This window comes from Acartia tonsa, chromosome 10 (assembly GCF_053477335.1).
Source record: "Acartia tonsa isolate MP-2025a chromosome 10, ASM5347733v1, whole genome shotgun sequence".
NCBI classification, from domain to species: Eukaryota; Metazoa; Arthropoda; class Copepoda; order Calanoida; family Acartiidae; genus Acartia; species Acartia tonsa.
The window spans coordinates 49,396,983-49,409,510 of NC_137269.1; the positions used below are offsets into that span (position 1 = coordinate 49,396,983).

Below are 12,528 nucleotides of genomic sequence, written 5' to 3' on the forward strand. Positions count from 1 at the left end.
TTTTCCAGTATGGCTTCGAAACCGATTAATATCCGGTGGATTAGAACCGGTTCTCAGCCGTACTAAATTATTATGTACAGCATAGTATTATATCGAGTTTTCTACAATTATAAAAATTTACAATCATAAGATTTAAACTAGTTTTGTTTGCCGAAAGCTTTCCTGAAAAAATTATCCTTCTGCTTTTTTACATAATTCACTGTAATGCAATTTTTTTTAGATTTAAGCCAGTTTTATTAGGCTCTAGGGGTCCCGGCTAGGAAACCGGTTCTAATTCAGCTGATTTTGTTTGGTTTCAAAGTCCTACCTTACACCAAAGCAATTCTTCTTTTATTTGTAGTACAAACTGTTTCTGAGATGATCTGAAAACAAGGATGACAACATCCATAAGTAGCGAAGCACAAAAAATATTTATAAGAATTTAAAGATTAGTTGTCAAAAACATGTATATTAGGAAAACATTTTCAACATTTGTTTTTAATTTCTTAATATTTATATGACTAACAGACTGACGGTCAAAGTAAATTACATACTGGATGCTCAAAACAACGGGAAATTTAATTTGATATTTTTAACTACAAAAATATTAAAAATCGGACCATAAACACCAAAGTTATGGAGAAAAATGCGAAAAATACAAAAATAGCCTAAAACCTGCTTAAATGCAGTCTGACTGTCATAGTTGTTTTCTTATAACAACAAAAAAATTAATTGTGATACTATAACTGAAAAAATTTTGGAAATCGGACCATAAACACCAAAGAAAGATATGAAGAAAAATGTGAAAAATACAAAAATAGCTTAAAACCTGCTAAAAAGGGGACATTTCAAATTACAAAGTAGCTTCGCTACTAAAAATATATTGTGTATACGATCTGTTAATCTTTCCCGTGTTAATAATAAAGTAACAGGATGTTTGTTTGTCTGTAGCAAACGGCTAAACCGATATGGGGGAGGGGGGGTCAGGCGAAGTTTGAAATCAATAGGATAATTCTGAATGAATTCAGATAGGTTCTATTTATTGTCATGTTTGAAGCCAACAAATGAGATAATTTGTATAAAACTTTGGGTACTTACTTCTTAAGCTAAGAATGTATATATAAAACTTTGGGAACTTACTTCTTAAGCTGAAAATGTATATATTAAAACTTTGGGTACTTACTTCTTAAGCTGAGAATGTATATATTAAAACTTTGGGAACTTACTTCTTAAGCTGAGAATGTGTATATAAAACTTTGGGTACTTACTTCTTAAGCTGAGAATGTATATATTAAAACTTTGGGGACTTACTTCTTAAGCTGAGAATGTATATATAAAACTTTGGGTACTTCCTTCTTAAGCTGAGAATGTATATATTAAAACTTTGGGAACTTACTTCTTAAGCTGAGAATGTGTATATAAAACTTTGGGTACTTACTTCTTAAGCTGAGAATGTATATATTAAAACTTTGGAAACTTACTTCTTGAGCTGAGAATGTGTATATTAAAACTTTGGGTACTTACTTCTTAAGCTGAGAATGTATATATAAAACTTTGGGTACTTTCTTCTTAAGCTGAGAATGTGTTTTATAAAACTTTGGGAACTTTCTTCTTAAGCTGAGAATGTATATATAAAACTTTGGGTACTTACTTCTTAAGCTGAGAATGTGTATATTAAAACTTTGGGTACTTACTTCTTAAGCTGAGAATGTGTATATTAAAACTTTGGGAACTTACATCTTAAGCTGAGAATGTGTATATAAAACTTTGGGAACTTACTTCTTAAGCTGAGAATGTGTATATTAAAACTTTGGGTACTTACTTCTTAAGCTGAGAATGTTTTTTATAAAACTTTGGGAACTTACTTCTTAAGCTGAGAATGTGTATATAAAACTTTGGGAACTTACTTCTTAAGCTAAAAATTTATATATAAAACTTTGGGAACTTACTTCTTAAGCTGAGAATGTATATATTAAAACTTTGGGTACTTACTTCTTAAGCTGAGAATGTATATATAAAACTTTGGGAACTTACTTCTTAAGCTGCTGCCAAAAGTCCAGCGCCTCTTCTGAATCTAGGAAGGTTCCATTCACTGTCATGTTAGAAGATTGCAGTTCTGCAGTAAATTCTTCTCTATAACACAAGAATAGTTATTTATCCCATCGTATTATAGACAGCTTTCCGCGGATATTAAAATGAAAAATTATAAGAATTAAACCAGTTTTGTTAGTCCCGAGGAGCTAATGGACAAGATAACGTGAATATAAAACTTTGAATACCAGTGTAATCCCTGGCTTATATGAATACTGAATAGTACCCAAAGAGGATATAAAAAATCACAAAACCTATAAGTTATTTTCAGCCAACGTTTTGGGGGGCATCACATAGTAGAATTAACGACCTTTTTTTCTGCCCCCCAAATATTATTCTAGATTTATTTCGCTTGTTGACTATACTTTATTCATGAAAGAAATTATACCGATGTTGTCAAATACCCAGAATAGCATTTTTTTCTAAAGACTGGCAAACACACAGACAAACTTTACTAATGACTTGTAGTGAAGCCCCACTGCTATTAAAACTATCTTACTTGTTTTTATAAGCTCCGAATTGAGAACAAACTTGTCTAATGTGTTTCTTTCGACGATTTAATTCTTCTAAAATGGTTTTATCTGCTTCTGTCTTCTAATAAAAAAATAGTTATTTATTGAACCGTATTATAAACAGCTTTCCGCGGACAGTAATATGATATATAATAAGATTTAAACCAGCTTTGTTTGCGCCGAGGTTCCGAAGACCCGGTCTTACAAAACTGGAATGAATTTCATGATTGTACATTTTTATATTCGTATAAAACTGTCTTTAATACGAAGCTGTACATAATTTTTCAGTATGGCTAAAAACCGGTTCTAATCCAACGGATATTAATCGGTTTCGAAGCGATACTGGAGAAATATATATATGTGGATATATTGACAGGGGAAAATTTGTTGTCAATTTAGCTTGCTAATATGGACCTAATTTATTGGCCAGTTAGTTCATACAGTAGGAAGGGAAGGGGATGGGGTAAAGAGGATGGATGGATCGTTATTTAAGCCAATTGCGAGCATCAAATTGTCAGAGTACATGAAAATCTGGTGCAACAACCAAGTAATAATACATTTTTTTAAATCAGAGAAGGCAGACATTGACGGGGGGTGGGGGGGGGGGATAAAGACCTTTTAACCCCCCCCCACAAACCTTTCAAAACCCCTCATTTTAACCCATCAAAATTAAAAAAAAAAATTATTAGAATACCTCCCTCAATACACCACCCTAAAATAAAAAGCTTGGACGTCTTTGAAGGCAGGTATGATATATTTAAACTATTATTAAGAATAATGAACTATTTTTAACAAAGCTCGGTAGCCGCGACTAAGCCTCAAAATTGATTTGAATGCTCTAAAAATTGTTTTGAAAAGTGGAATTGCCATATTTGGGTCAGGTATAGACTTTCAGTTGATTTTTAGGGAGAGGAACAAAGTTTCTCAAAAATCAGCCATGTGACGTCATAAAAATGGGGGATTATCCATCTCTTTTTTAGGGGTTTTCTTTTCCACTCCTCATCTCATCTTCCTCATTTGTAAGACGTCACATGGCTGATTTTTAAGTCACTTTGTCCCTCTTCATTATTTTTATTTTTTAAGCGGCTGACGCGCGGCTGCCGATCCCTCGTTTTAAAATATCTTACTGCAATAATTTTCACTGGATTGGAACTTTTAGCTGGCTTCTCCTGAGTGACTCCTGAAAAAAAATATTTTTAGTAGCGAAGCTCCTGTGTAATTGACCATTTCTGTTCGTCCGTCAGTCCCTTTTTTTGACAACATTATTTTTTATTTTTGGAATAAGGATTCCCAAGACAAAAAGGTACAATATTATAAGCGAGGCATCTCTATAATCAAACTTTAAAAACGAAAGTATGTCTTTTTCCTTTATTCTGTATTAACGCCAAATTTATGAACAAATTTGTTTAGACTTATATAAATCAATGCTCTTATTATTAAGTTCTGACACTCTCATAGTAGAGCTTCGTTTTTAAGTATCTTGTCACCCTTGTTTTAAAAATTGAAACCAATAGGAAAATTTAACATTAACAAGTTTTAAATTAACATTAAGCTGGTCAAACTCAAATAGAGGACTCTAGGGGCATAGCCGCTAGTTAAAGAAATATATTAGTAACATAGTCCCTAATTATTTTCTAAGTGACTTTAACGTAAACACTACACGCGTCTGGATGTACGTAGCATAAACCTAATCATAGAATAGCAATGCTTAAATAGAATAAAAATTATAACCTTTTAATTTTAAAAAGCTTCTTATAATCTAGGGACCCTTAAGGGAAATGGGTTAGATCAAAATTTTCTTTTGGAGTAGAGCATTTTTTTATTGGGGGATTCGGGATACCCTCCTTCAAAATAGTTAAAAACCTTCTCTGAACATAAAAGAAGCTTCACTGTAAAGGAGAACCATATCGGTTTGGCGGTTAACGAGATCCTTCGCTACAAATAAAAAAGCTTACTACTTGATGTTGAAGGACAAGCGGCTACGTCCCTAGAGGCCTCTAGTGACAATTTAAATGTTTTTTTTTTAAAAACAAGTACATAACATTTCTATGTTGCGTTCAAGTCCTACGTAAAAAAATAGTTTTTTTTTGTGATTTCTCTTGGGAGGTTGGTGGTACCCTCCCCCAAATAGTTATGAACCTTCCCGGGACCTATGATAAGCTACCATGTTAAGGAGAACCCGATCGGTTCAGCGGTTAACGAGATCCTTCGGTACACACAAACAGACAGACAGACACACAGACAAACACACATCCTGTTACTTTATTATAGGGATTACCTTTTAATTTTAACAGCCTCTTAAGATCCACATTAGAACTAAAAGTAATTCTGTTGGTGTCTCCACTTATCATTATATACAAGTAAACTATGGCAACTAAAATAAAATATTGTTATTATATCCAATGTCGTTGAGATGGGGGACCAGGGATCTAAAGGGATAAGACAATGTTCAACATTAGAACTAATGGTAATTCTGTTGGTGTCTCCACGTATCATCATATACAAGTAAACTATGGCAACTAAATTAAAATATTGTTATTATATCCAATGTCGTTGAGATGGGGGACCAGGGATCTAAATGGATAAGACAATGTTCAACATTAGAACTAATGGTAATTCTGTTGATATCTCCACTTATCATTATATACAAGTAAACTATGGCAACTAAAATAAAAAAATAAGGTTATTATATCCAATGTCGTTGAGATGGGGGACCAGGGATCTAAAGGGATAAGACAATGGCCGATAAATTGATTACATCCCCTATGATGATACACAAAATTACCCCTATTGTAGATTACATTTTTTAGAACTTGATTATAGAGATGCTTCGCTTAAAACTACCTTTTGTAGTAAAAGGAATTAGTATTCCAAAAAAGCAGATAAATAGGATAATTATAGCATACAAAAATTTGTTTTCAAAAAGTTTAAAATCAGCATGTTTGAAATGGACGAACTTTCTGTTAATAAGAATATATTGCTTACGTCCATCATATCTAATTTTTATAGGAATCATTATGCAAAGTTTGAAATTTAACCTGATCAAATTAACGAAAGCTAACTGTCCCGGACGAACGGACCGACCCTAATTATAGAAAAGCTTCACCTTTAACAGTTTTCTAAAATCAAATACTCACTGAGGAAGAAAATTGATGATTTGTTGTTGAAAATATTCTGAAAACAACAACAACCATAAGTAGCGAAGCTCTTCAATATAGAAATAAATCAGCAAAGCAAATGAAAGGAAGTAGGTCGTACTAAAATTTTCAAAATTGAAAAAATGAAAAGAGGAGAACGCCAAAATATTAACTGTATGCTTATTGGTTTAGGGAATGTTCACAAAAAATTTCAGCAGTCTATTTTGAATAGCAGCCGAGATATATTCACGTTTCTCCCGTATGGACAGACAGACGGACGGACATTTTAAATTATAGGAGTAACTTTGCTACTTAAAAATTCTATGTATTTGTTTCGTATTAGTTGATTTTTAAGCAAATACATTTTGATTTAAATGGATTAAAGCTGATACAAGTAACTGGACAACGTGTCTCAAAAAAATCAGCCATGTGACGTCATAAAAAGAGGGATGTGAGAGGATTAAGAAAACCTATAAAAAAGTTACGTCACATGGCTGATTTTTGAGACACTTTGTCTAGTTAGCTGTTGGCAATTTACAAAGAAGTTGTATCAACTTTTTTTTTATAGCTAGCCGGTTCTTTTAGTAAGTAGTAGATGTAAAATTTTTCATAGAATTCAAATATGCAATCGGTTTTTTTGTAGACCTCTTATTTTTTAAGTAATTTAAGTTTTTTAAAAAAATAATTAAGTCGGTTTTAAGGTACTAAAACGCAACAAAATAAAAGAAGAAAATGGTCAGTAAGAACAAAAATAGTAAGATCTTTAATTTGACACCTTACTTTTAAAATTCTGTTGAGTAATTATTGAAAAAATCTATTTTTTTAACCTCGGTATAATAAAAACTTTAGACCTAAATATTTTCTCAAACAGACATAAAAAACATGGGTTCATATATACCATTAGAATCAGAAAAATATTACGAATCCATTGTAAGCAAAATTGAAAAAAATTAAAAAATTAAAAAATTACAGAAATGGCCAATTATTTTTTTTGTTCAGACAACACTATTGTTTTCCCTTTTTTACCCCCTCTTTACCCCCTTCCCATTTTTATACTCAATTGAAGAATTAAGACGTTGCCTGTACAACATAATATGATATTTTCATATAATTCCTTTTATTGTAGTTTATATACTATATTGTAAACTTTTTTTTTCAATTTTGCTTACAATGGATTCGTAATATTTTTCTGATTCTAATGGTATATATGAACCCATATTTTTTTATTTGTGAAATAATAAAATTAAGTTCAAAGTTTTTATTCTCGTGGGTTTAAAAAAATCGATTTTTTCAATAATTACCTGACAGAATTGAAAAAGTAAGGTGTCAAATTAAAGATCTTACTATTTTTGTTCATAATGACCATTTTCTTTCTTTTTTTTGTTGCATTTTAGTACCTTAAAATCGACTTAATTTTTTTTTTTTTAAACTTAAATTACTTAAAAAATAAGAGGTCTACAAAAAAACCGATTGCATATCTGAATTCTATGAAAAATTTTACATCTACTACTTACTAAAAGAACCGGCTAGCTATAAAAAAAATAGTTGATACACCTTCTTTATATTATGAATAAAATTTCTAAAATTGCTGAATTAAATGAATTAAAACTCACCCATTTTATCCATTGAAAAATGCTCCTTTGTTGTGTATTTTCTAAAAGCATAATCTTTTTAGTAGCAAAGCTACACTTTAATAGTTCACTCTGTTTGTCCGTCAGTCCGTAAGCCTACATGAGATTTACTCAGCTGCTATTAAAGCTAGACCTTTATTTGAGTAACATCCAAAGCAGTTTTGAAGTAAATTTTGAGTTGTTTCTTGCTTAGCTAGTTATGGATGTTGTCATCCTTATTTTCTTGCTTATATAATACAATTGAAAATCTACTTCTGATGTTTATAATAAAAAGATTAAATAAACCTAGTCATACTAAAGACAATAATATCATAAAATACGTATTGCTTAGGAGCAGCGAGTACTATTCTAGCATAAAGCAAGTTTAAATTTCAAAGCTTATTGTTAAAGCATTGTTTAAAAGCTAAGCTTTTCCACTTTTAGGATATGTCAGTCCGTCCTTCTATTCCTAGCTAATAGCTCTTCTCATTAATTAGAGAAGCGAAGCTACTCTGTAATTCGAAATGTCCCGTATACCCGTCTGTCTGAAGCGTTTTTAAGAAAACGTGATTTTCTCGGCTCCTATAAAAGATAGAAGGCTGAAACTTCTTTTCACCATTCCCATCAACATGGAGCATAATTAAATATAAAACATCCATATCGGTCAGGCTGCTTTCAGGCAGGTTTTAAGCTACTTTACAAGACATACCTTGATTTTTCTCGAAAGGTATACGCAGCCGGCTAGATGTCAGGCGTATTCCAATGTTTGGTGGAATTGTAGCCGTCTGGGGAATAGACATTGTGCTATTTCAATTTTTTTCATTCAAACAAATTTAATTTTCATTTATCTGAAAATAATAAGGCAATATAAATTGTTGTACACCCTTAATGATGACACACAAAATTACCCCTTCTTTAGATTAAAATTAGAGATTAGAACGTTTAAACATTCAACTTAATAAACCAACCAATCAAAATTCAGTAAGAGTACCCAAAGTTGTTAAGTCAAAGCTTAAGAAAACGTCATTTTAAAACTTTGGGAACTAGTTTAAAAAACAGCCCATTGTCCTCTCTCTCTCTCTGGAATAATCACAATAAAATTAGCCATCTACCTTTAATAGCAGCATAGAAAATCAAATTTCCACCTTATTTTTACTAACGGACTGACATTTTGAATAATAAAGTTTATTTTTAAAATCAAATAATATATTCATAAATTGTTTTCCAGTATGGCTTAGAAAGCGATGAATATCCGCTGGATTAGAAACGGTTCTCAGCCATACATAAAAAATCAAGTATAACATCGTATTACGGACAATATTCCGCAAACAATAAGATAAAAATCCTTTATTTTTTATTTTGATATCCACAAAAAGCTGTCTATAATACGATGCGATAAATAACTATTCTCTAACAATTATTAATATCACATATACTTCTATAAACTCAGGGATCTAAAGGGATAAGACAATGGCCGAAAAGTTGATGTACATTGTACATCCCCAATAATGACACACAAAATAACCTTCTTATGTATATTAAAATTAGTGGTTGAAACGTTTGAACACTCAACTTAATGAACCAAGCGATATCAATTTACTATATTCCCCAAAGTTATTTAGCCAACAAATAAGAAAACGATATTATAAAACTTTGGGGACTAGTGTAATAAGCAGCCCATTGTCCCCTTCCTCTCTGAAGTCGTAACTAAACTGATCATACAACAGGTCAACGGAAGAATAAAAAACATCCACAATGATAACTTTCTTCTCTTTTTTTGGACCCAAAATACCACTTTTAACCCCCACCCTCTTTTTAAACCCCCCACCAATTAATCTTATCCTTAAACTAAAAGGAGTTGACACTAAAGAAAAGCAAAAGTGGAAGGTTAAATTGGTCAATTTATCACACACACACATTCACACACAAACACACACACACAACTCACGATTTTCACGCAATTGACCTCATTTTTTCCGCCCTTTAATCAGATTTCAAAATATTATTATATACTCAAAAAATATTGTTTTAGTGGCAATATAAACTATATTTTAATTGACATAAAACGCTATTTTTAAAATCTGAAACTTTATTTTTGATAGTTAAGTATTGAAAAAACAGTAAATTTTTTTTTATCACAGGTCGATGGTTTTGAGTGACCCAAGATAGCGCGTTGCGTGTGTGTGTATGCGCGTGTACGCACGTAGTGTGTGTGTGTCCTCTCGCGCTCAACTTTCTGTAAGAATGGATATATTATTACTTGGATGTTGCACCAGATTTACATGAACTCTAATAAATTGATACTCACAGCTGGCTAAAATAATGATACCCCCCATCCACCTCTTTGCCACATCCCTTCCCCCTCTTGAATTAAATTGATGAGGTATTTTATCCTGTTCATATATCCACGTTTATTATATCCAATGCTATGTGTTATCTTTACACTGAAAATTTTTGGGGAAAGTTGAGTAGCTTTTTAAATTCTAGTTTTCATGGTTTAGTTTTCTTTCTTGGTGATACTAGAATAGTTATTTATCGCGCATCGTATTATAGACAGCTTTTCGCAGATATTAAAATAAAAAATTATAAGATTAAAACCATTTATTAAGCCCGAGGCGAATAAAACTGGTTTAAATTTTATGATTTTTATTCTAATATTTGTGAAAAATTGTTTGTAATACTATGCTAAACATGATTTTTCAGTATGGCTGAGAACCGATTCTTATCCAGCGGATATTAATCAGTTTACAAGCTATGCTGGAAAAATGTTAATATTAAATTCTACATTCAGGCTTTGCTTTTAGCCCAATTGAGTTAAATTGTATGCCTAATTGTTATAGTAGTCTTCATCGTACAAGGTTGAAACAAACGTACTTACTAAATATAAAGAACCTTTGCTTTTAATTTTTTTATAATATATCAATATATAAAATTCGTATGAAATCACGTTGCAAGTTCTTTAAAAATTTTCTACATAAAGAGAAATTTTATATTTATTTTAATAAAATCCATAAAGGCGAAGCTCTGAATCGGTAGGACAAACGAACATTAACACTTGTAGAGTGTCTGAATTTTTTTGTCAAACAAGTAAAATATCAGCATGTTTTAAATGAACGTACATACTTTCTGTTAACGATTACAGAGAAGCTGCGCTTTCAAGATAGTACCTAACTGTTGTAAGGTTGCAAAGTTCGATATCGATAGGACAATTCTAACATGTTTAAATTAACGAAAAGAGCTAACAGTTATGTTTCAGAAAATAATGTTAATATTGATTTAAAATAATTTATATTAAATTTCTTATCTTTAAAATCATCATTCAGAATGTTTAGATTTCCAAAATTATTAAAGCAGGTAAATTTTTTTTTCAATATGGCTTAGAAACCGATTAATATTCGGTGGATAAGAACCGGTTCACAGTGACATTAAAATATCATGTATCGTATCGTATTACATCCAGTTTTATACGAATATAAAAATGTATCATCATACAATTAAAACCAGTTTTATTAGCCCGTGTTTTCTGTATCTCAGGGCAAACAAAACTGTTTTTAATCCTATAATTTACATTTTTATATCCGCGGAAAGCTGTTTATAATACAATGCAATAAATAACTATTTTAGTGATACCTTTCATAGCAAAAAGCAACATTTAAGACTTGTATAAAAAGTATCCTTATATAAAAGTAACATAAACTATTTACTTTACTTTTTGATAAATTAGACGGTTCTATCTATCTATCTATCTATCTATCTGTCTGTCTATCTCTCTATCTATCTATCTATCTATCTATCTATTTATCTATCTATCTATCTATCTATCTATCTATCTATCTATCTATCTATCTATCTATCTATCTATCTATCTATCTATCTATCTATCTATCTATCTATCTATCTATCTATCTATCTATCTATCTATCTATCTATCTATCTATCTATCTATCTATCTATCTATCTATCTATCTATCTATCTATCTATCTATCTATCTATCTATCTATCTATCTATCTATCTATCTATCTATCTATCTATCTATCTATCTATCTATCTATCTATCTATCTATCTATCTATCTATCTATCTATCTATCTATCTATCTATCTATCTATCTACATATCTATCTATCTATCTATCTACATATCTATCTATCTATCTATTTGTCTATCTATTTAGATCCTAGCGACGGCAGTGCTGACCTGTACAGCTGTGTTTATGATCCATGATTATTCTTCCCTCTTGTCAAAGGTATGTAGAGTCAAGGAGGGGTCAATGGGCTGTATAATACACTAGTCCCCAAAGTTTTATAATAATGTTTTCTTATTCGTTGACTTAACAACTTTGGGGGCTTTCATTGAAATTTGATTGATTCATTATGTTGAGTGTCGAAACATTTTAAGCACTTATTGTAATCTACACAAGGGGTAATTTCGTTTATCATCATTTTATCGGCTATTGTCATAATCCTTTAGTTCCATGAAATAGGACTCGGCAGTCGCACTTTCAGCCGCGACTAAGCCTAAAACTAAATATTTTTGGATGCTGTAAAAAAAATTTAAGAAGTTGCCATATTTTTGTCAAGTTTAGACTTCTAGCTGTATTTATAATGCGGGGACATTCACATTGGGCTGTTTGTTAATTCCCCAAAAGTTTTATAACATCGTTTTCTTATTCGTTGCCTTAACAACTTTGGGGACTTTTAGTTAATTTTAATTGTTTTGTTTATTAAGTGGAATATCGTTTCAACCACTAATTTTAATCTATAATTTTAAGGGGTGATATTGTGTATCATAAATAGGGATGTACATTAATTTATCGCCCACCATTGTCTTATCCTTTCAGATCCCTAATTGCTGTCTTTTAATTTTAAGGTGACAGAAAGTTCCAAGTCAGCCGAGCTTAATCTGGTTTTAATTCTATGTGGCGGTGGACAGGGAACGTAAGTTTTTAAAAGCGAAGCTTTTCTATAATTAGGGTCGGTCCGTCCGTACGTCCGTCCGTCACAGAGAGTTAGCTCTTTTCGTTAATATAAACAGGTTAGAATTGTCCTATCGATTCCAAACTTTGCATGATGATTCCTGTAGTAGTTAGGTACAATTTAGAAAGCGTAGCAACTCTATAATCAATACCAGAATGTCCGTACGTCCATTTAAAAAAAAATTTTGTATGTTAAAATTATCCGATTCTTCAGATTTTTTGAA

At 31.3% G+C, this 12,528-nt stretch overlaps 1 protein-coding gene and 1 long non-coding RNA gene across 2 annotated transcripts in view; both read right to left on the minus strand.

Moving 5' to 3' along the window:
• LOC145330855 (uncharacterized) overlaps nucleotides 1-3,758 on the minus strand; it is a 4,875-nt gene extending 1,117 nt beyond the window's left edge. Inside the window, exons 1-4 of the mRNA XM_080175518.1 lie at nucleotides 3,710-3,758; nucleotides 2,570-2,664; nucleotides 2,014-2,112; nucleotides 308-362 (exon numbers count right to left, since the gene is read on the minus strand). Coding sequence (XP_080031644.1) covers nucleotides 308-362; nucleotides 2,014-2,078 — 120 coding nt within the window. The 5' untranslated portion in view covers nucleotides 2,079-2,112; nucleotides 2,570-2,664; nucleotides 3,710-3,758. The remainder of the gene's footprint in view (nucleotides 1-307; nucleotides 363-2,013; nucleotides 2,113-2,569; nucleotides 2,665-3,709) is intronic.
• Nucleotides 3,759-5,716: 1,958 nt separating this feature from the next.
• Nucleotides 5,717-8,124, minus strand: LOC145330470 (uncharacterized). The gene is made up of 3 exons (XR_013883406.1): nucleotides 8,039-8,124; nucleotides 7,333-7,373; nucleotides 5,717-5,756 (listed from the first exon to the last, which is right to left on the minus strand). It is a non-coding gene; the product is annotated as an uncharacterized LOC145330470 (long non-coding RNA).
• Between the last annotated feature and the right edge of the window lie 4,404 nt (nucleotides 8,125-12,528).